Here is a 6,050-nt window from a genome sequence, read left to right as displayed (position 1 = left end):
TGCGTCTGGTCCTTGGTTACATTTCCTATTAAATTTATATCACACGCTTAACTTGCGATTGGTTACATTTCCTATTAAATTTATATCACAGGCTTAACTTGCGATGTCCTTTTTTTTTATATCGGAATTGAATCCAAGGCCATAGGAGTCATGTAGGAACTTCCCAACCACCTATATTACCCGCATGTGATGTCCTTCTTGGATACTTTTGAAAGATACATTTAATTGTTTAGATCACTAGCAAATGGGTAAAATTAGGGGTGAGCACGGTTCGGTTCGGATCGGTTTTTACCAAAATTTGAACAACCGAACCGAACCATCTACAATTCAAAACCGAACCGAACCGTTGCAAATTGGTTCGGTTCGGTTTGTTCGGTTCTAACTTCATCAAGTATAACAATCAAAGGCACAAATTATTTCAACAGTTCACTTAGTTTCAATTTGTTTGTTAAACTGTATTAAAAAGCTTTCTCTTATTGATTCGGGGAACTCATAGCATTAAAGATACACTGACAGCAGCAACTGGGGCAGTGGTTCCTTTCCACCATTTAGTTTTACATGAAGGTGGTATCAGGCTATCAGCAATCAAGTTCTAGGATATGCACATGGTTGCAGCAGCTAGCTGGATTGCTAAATGTACAACTCCCTGCCTCCTTAAAGCGGTTAAACAACATCCAGATTACAATATCAATTTGTTTGTTAAACTGTAACAATATTAAAAAGATACATGATAAATTAACAAAGCTATAATACTTTAATCTAGATATAAACAGAAGCTTGGATACTTGATTGATCTAATTGCTCAATTTCCGAATCCTTGGCTCAATTGACAGTTTGGTCCTGAGCAAATTGAACTAACAAAGCTATAATACTTTGAAAAAAAGATTTCGAGTTCAGAACTGAGATCAGTAAAATAAACCCAACAAAAATAAGTTCAGAAGCTAAAACCTCGGCCTCGGCGACGGCGACGGGTGCGGATGCCCCCCCCCCATGACCGGAGATAGATCCTGAGCCGGAGACGGATCCATGAAGAGTTGAAGACTAAGGAGGCGGAGCGCTGGCGGGTGGCGGCTGGCGGCTGAGAAGAATGAGAGAGAGTGAAAATTAGGGAAATGAGGGCGGCGGCTGAGAAGAATGAGAAGAGTCTGGGAGAGGAAATGACAAATGAGGTTAGGGTTAGAGTTTTGATTCGTTTTGGGTTTGTGGAATGGGGACGGGTCGGGTATAGTATACGGGTAGGGGTGTTTGAGAATTGCTGAATTGGGGAAACAATAAACAGTTCGGTCGGTTCGGTGCTTTCGGTTTGAGCAGTTTATAACCCGACCCGAACCGCCCAATTCCTAAAACCGTTTATTTCGGGTCGGTTCGGGTCGGTTCGGTCGGTTTTTTCGGTTTGAACCGAACTGTGCTCACCCCTAGGTAAAATAGACCTAATGTAATACAATCTTAATAGAAAATATAAGTAAATTTAGATAGGATACCAAAGCAAAATGAAGCTGAAATTCTGACTTATCAAAGTTTTTTTTTTAAGAAAAACACATGTGGATATAAAGGTGAGAAAACTAATAAACTTTGCGTACTAATAGTTCTACGAGTGAAAGTTGATTGATCGAATGGCTTTATGTCATTAAAACTAAGTGTAAATTTCACAACCCCCCCCCCCCCCCCCACCCCAAAAAAAAAAAAAAAAAAAAACTTTCGTTGTGGTTTTCACAACATAAACCCATGAACTTTTTATCCAACAAATCTGCATCCCGGGGTGTCCCTCAAATCCTCCTCTGAAGTTTAAACTTTTACTACTAGATTGACCATGTGTCCCCAAAGTCCAGATGGACGGTTTTGTGAGAAAAAAAAATTTCACGGGCCGGGAGCGTATGAGCAAAACACCCCCAAAGTCCAGGGGTGTTTCGTGAAACTCATCCTAATCACAAACCTGAACCAGCTTAATAATCAAACATTCATCCTAACTCATGATCCGGGCCAGCGCAAATCAGATGCTTGGCCTCCCAAGCACGTCAATTCATCAAAGGGACGGGAAAACATAAAAGGCTCGTCCCCTCGATCCAACAGAAGCCTTTTCCTGTATATCCATATCCAAACACTAAAAACAGTACCGCACGAGCATTAACGGCGATGAGCAGGGGGAGGAATGCAGAAGGCGGAGCCTCGACGTTTGCTACGGCCACGCGTCGGGCGGTCTGCTGGATGAGTTCGAGCGCTCACCATTGAAATTCAGTTGAACCGGGCCATGCTCAGACGAAGTTTATCCGACCCAGCCGCGGCCCGGTTCACGATCAGGTCGCCCTTGGCCCGGGCGTCTCCGGCGGCCGTACTGGCTCCCCGGTGCGGCGAAGAGGGGGAATAAGACTTGGACGTGGAGGGTGGCGAGAGCTTTGCGGAGATTGTTTGGGCCGGTTTTTTGTAGGAGGAGGGCTCGGCCCGGCCCGGCCCGACGAGGCCCGGCGAAGCTTGGGGCTTGAACAGGTTCAGCGAGTCCCGCGGGGCTTGAAACGTGTACAGTTGCATTTCCATTTTCTTTCAGCACTCTCAGGTATCCGTGTGCATGATTCTTGTCAGGGGACGCATATTTTCATTAGTACGTGGTGAGGTTTTGGGATTCTATAATGTTTCTTTTCGAATTGTTCATGCCTGTTCAGTTAACGATAGACCTTATTCTTTTGTCAAATCATTCACGTCACTTTTTTAGATATATTTTTATGAGGCATACTTAAGTGTCACATCATACTTTTTGTTAGGTATAAAATTATAAACCTTTTTTTTTACCACAATTTCAAAGTCTTGATATAGTAAAATTGATTTCTGACATGATAAAATTTTAAATTTCACTGGCTAGCAGAGAATTTAAAATGAATTTAGAAAAAGGTAAATATTGCTACGCTCATGTTTTGACCCGTAAAAAGAGCGCTAAACAACAGTGCACCCTTCAACATATTTTTACTGCTCTATAAGTGAAAAACGAGAACCGAATTAACTAAAATGTATCTTTATTCACACTTTTCCTCAAAATTCCAAGCCGACAAAAGACCGATAATAATCTAAACCCACACATAAAAGCCAAAAAAAAAAAAAAAACACGCCTAGGCTTAGCTTCAGACGTTCCGGTGGAAATTCTGTCAAATACCGAAATTCTTCTTGGGGTTTGAGTACAGGAGCATTCAGATAGCACTGCCTTGATTATGTTGGCGCACGGGCAGCGAGACTCCATGTTCTGCACATACTTCTTTCGAGATTTCCCCATACCACCAGCTCTATAGTACAGCTCATCAGCTTGGTAACTGGAGCAACCTATAGAGTGTTGGCATGTGCTCCTTGGTAAAACACCATCATCCTCAGATGAGTGTGCTTCCCCTTTGGCATGGGATGTTTTGTTAGTTTTCTCAAAAGTGGCCCGTTCAAGTTTACGTTTTTGTGAACATAAAAATTGAACGGGCTCTTGTATTTCGACTCGCAATCCGATGCGGTCGGTGATAGGGGCTTTCCCTTTCTCATCTTTCGTGGGGGGATTAATTCGACCCCCAGTTTGATCGAGGATGATGCCGTATTCGGTGGCGGAGGGGTTGACGTGAGGTGCCATCATTGAGCCCTGCAGTCAAAGAGTGGAATTTCGTCGAACACCTTTGAATTTGACTTGAAATACATTATATATCCCACTACTTATTCGAATACAATTTAGTATTTGGAATAAGAATAGGAAGGGGACTTTTTAAATACATTGATCTATTAAGTATTGACACGAGTAAGCTAATGATGTCACAAATTCTATTTTATTTTGTATTAAAAGACACACAAAAATAAAAAAGTAGGATACTTTCTTGTGAATTTTTAACAGCAATTATGAGTTTTTAATGATCCTCACACTTTCGGGTGATGTAGTACAACGTGAATATAACATTTACATTATACTTAGTATTTAATTACTCTTGCATCGTATCTTTCTGGGCAAAATTACGAAGATGATGTCCTTATGACTAGATGTTTTTAGAAAATCAATATTATTCACTACACTCAATAAAAGAATTATTAATTTATTTTCATTAGAAATATAAGATTCAATGACCAACATTCAAATGACAGGTTCCGAGACCAAATATGGGAAGTATTTGATGAACAAGGGAAAAGGGCGCTTTCTATCGCGTTTAATAAAAAATACTGGTCTTTCGCAATACATAGGTAGATATTTTTCCTTTAATAATTTCCCATCGTTTCAGATCGAGTAAAATTTTCTTGTTCAGTAGAAATTTTGATGCATTATTTTATAACTATACAAGTGCAACCTGCACACACAATAAGATAAATATCCTTTGTTCATGTCTTGTAACCTTCCAAACCTTCAGCTGTTACTTTCAAGTTCAAAATAGTTTTGTAAGCTAACAAATTTTGGAAATAACAATTGCAAGAACTTCATAATAACGTCCTAAACAAACTTGAGTCCAAATTAGTATCGAAAGAGTGAAAAACTCACCGCGGTGAGGTTGACGAAGTACACGCTAATGCCCGTGTGCTTCAGAGGGGCATACTCACTCTCATCGACAGCAACGCTCGATCCATAGCTATTCCTGAAGTCCGGCTTCTTATCATAGAGGTTATAAGCATGAGATGACTTGAGGGAGCTGTTCTTCCCATGATGACGGTGATGACTCCCACCGAGGATGAAGTTGAAAATCCTTTGCCATATCGATCCTTTAGTAGTACTGTCTTCATCGTCGTCTTCGTTGGGCTTATTTGCGTCTTCAGGTTGAGGGTGCATGCGGATTATCGGACCGCCTGCCTGGCTCATCATGAACCCTAGCTCTTCCATGGTGACCTATGGAGACACAAGTTAGGGTTGTTACAGCCAGAATATATTTTCCCCCACAAGCTTAACACTCATAACATTTTTGGGCTTTGCATGCACTTGTTCTCATTTTTTGATATATAATAGACGTTTGTGAATGAAGAAAATGGATTTCACCAAATAAAAAAAAAAGCATTATAGAGGCTAAAAACAATGTTTAAAACATGTTATTTTGGACAAGAAATTAGTCGCAAGTTAAAAAAAAAAAAGGTCACCCACAAATGAGTAACGAGTCATATATATAGCTTACATTGAAGGCTGACGCGATAGTCATCGGATCAAATCCTGACAGGATTGAAGTCGGATCCCGTCCTCCACCGATAAAGAATGACTGAGAACAAACGAAAGGTGAAGTGCTATATATTAACAAGAAATTAATATCCAATTACGTTGGTGCTAATTAATTAAAGTTGGTGCTAATTACTTGGTAAGTAGTGAATCCTAGAGTCTCCGTCGAATCGATGCTTGCAATGGCCTGCAGTCTCTCGTCCTTGCAGTCATTGATGAGGTAGAAGGCCGAGCCTGCAGGGATGACGGTGACATCGCCGGCCCTAAGTCTGCTCTCGGCCATCTTACCCTTCTTGCAGATCCACCCCATCTTCGCATGCCCTGCAACAAATCACCATCGATCGAAATCATCTCATGCTTCAATCAAACCCTCAAACATTTTCGTCTACACATTATGCATATACTAGTCAGGGATCCATTTTCGAGGGGGATTATGATTCATGCAGTTAACAACATTTGAGCATCTTACCTAACCATTTTATGAAATTATACAAGTATAAAAAATTTGATACAGAAAATCATTTAAATGCCTAAAAACTATAACATCTCATTAGCAACTAAGATCGCTACTGGAATGAAGAAAGGTGCATAGAAATAAAATTACCAAAATTTAATGTAAAACTCACCTAAAATGCTTAAAAAAACAAAGTTAAGTTGACACGAAATAAATAATAGACATACCTCTGCGCACAAAGATAACGAGATTTGCATCAACGTACTGCGGAACAAGGAGGGTGTTGGGCTCCATATCGACGAGTCCAATGTGCATTGGGCTCGGATCACCCTTCCACCTGTATCCGGACACCACCTTGACCTCGCCCTCCTCAGTCTTCATCACGCTCCTGAACTTCCCCAAGATGAACATGCCCCTCGGCCTTTCTCGTCCTCCGGTGGTAACCTTACCTCC

General features: G+C 40.9%; 1 protein-coding gene across 1 annotated transcript; it reads right to left on the bottom strand.

Moving 5' to 3' along the window:
* Positions 2,956-6,044, bottom strand: LOC109830746 (vicilin-like seed storage protein At2g28490). The gene is made up of 6 exons (XM_020398109.1): positions 5,825-6,044; positions 5,280-5,464; positions 5,106-5,186; positions 4,484-4,825; positions 3,535-3,604; positions 2,956-2,963 (listed from the first exon to the last, which is right to left on the bottom strand). Exons 1-6 carry the CDS (start codon positions 6,006-6,008, stop codon positions 2,956-2,958), a joined length of 870 nt encoding a protein of 289 aa, XP_020253698.1. The 5' UTR covers positions 6,009-6,044.

Source organism: Asparagus officinalis, chromosome 2, assembly GCF_001876935.1.
Source record: "Asparagus officinalis chromosome 2, Aspof.V1, whole genome shotgun sequence".
NCBI lineage: Eukaryota > Viridiplantae > Streptophyta > Magnoliopsida > Asparagales > Asparagaceae > Asparagus > Asparagus officinalis.
Note: the sequence above shows the minus strand (reverse complement) of the source record. Positions and strands in the feature narration are given on the sequence as shown.

Excerpts from the sequence above, each read along its gene's own strand:
- LOC109830746 (XM_020398109.1), bottom strand. The coding sequence starts at position 6,008 with ATGTTCATCTTGGGGAAGTTCAGGAGCGTGATGAAGACTGAGGAGGGC. Across the intron at positions 4,826-5,105 it reads CTATCGCGTCAGCCTTCAAT|GTCACCATGGAAGAGCTAGG; the intron begins GTAAGCTATATA and ends GTGTCTCCATAG. Across the intron at positions 3,605-4,483 it reads ACTTCGTCAACCTCACCGCG|GGCTCAATGATGGCACCTCA; the intron begins GTGAGTTTTTCA and ends CTTTGACTGCAG.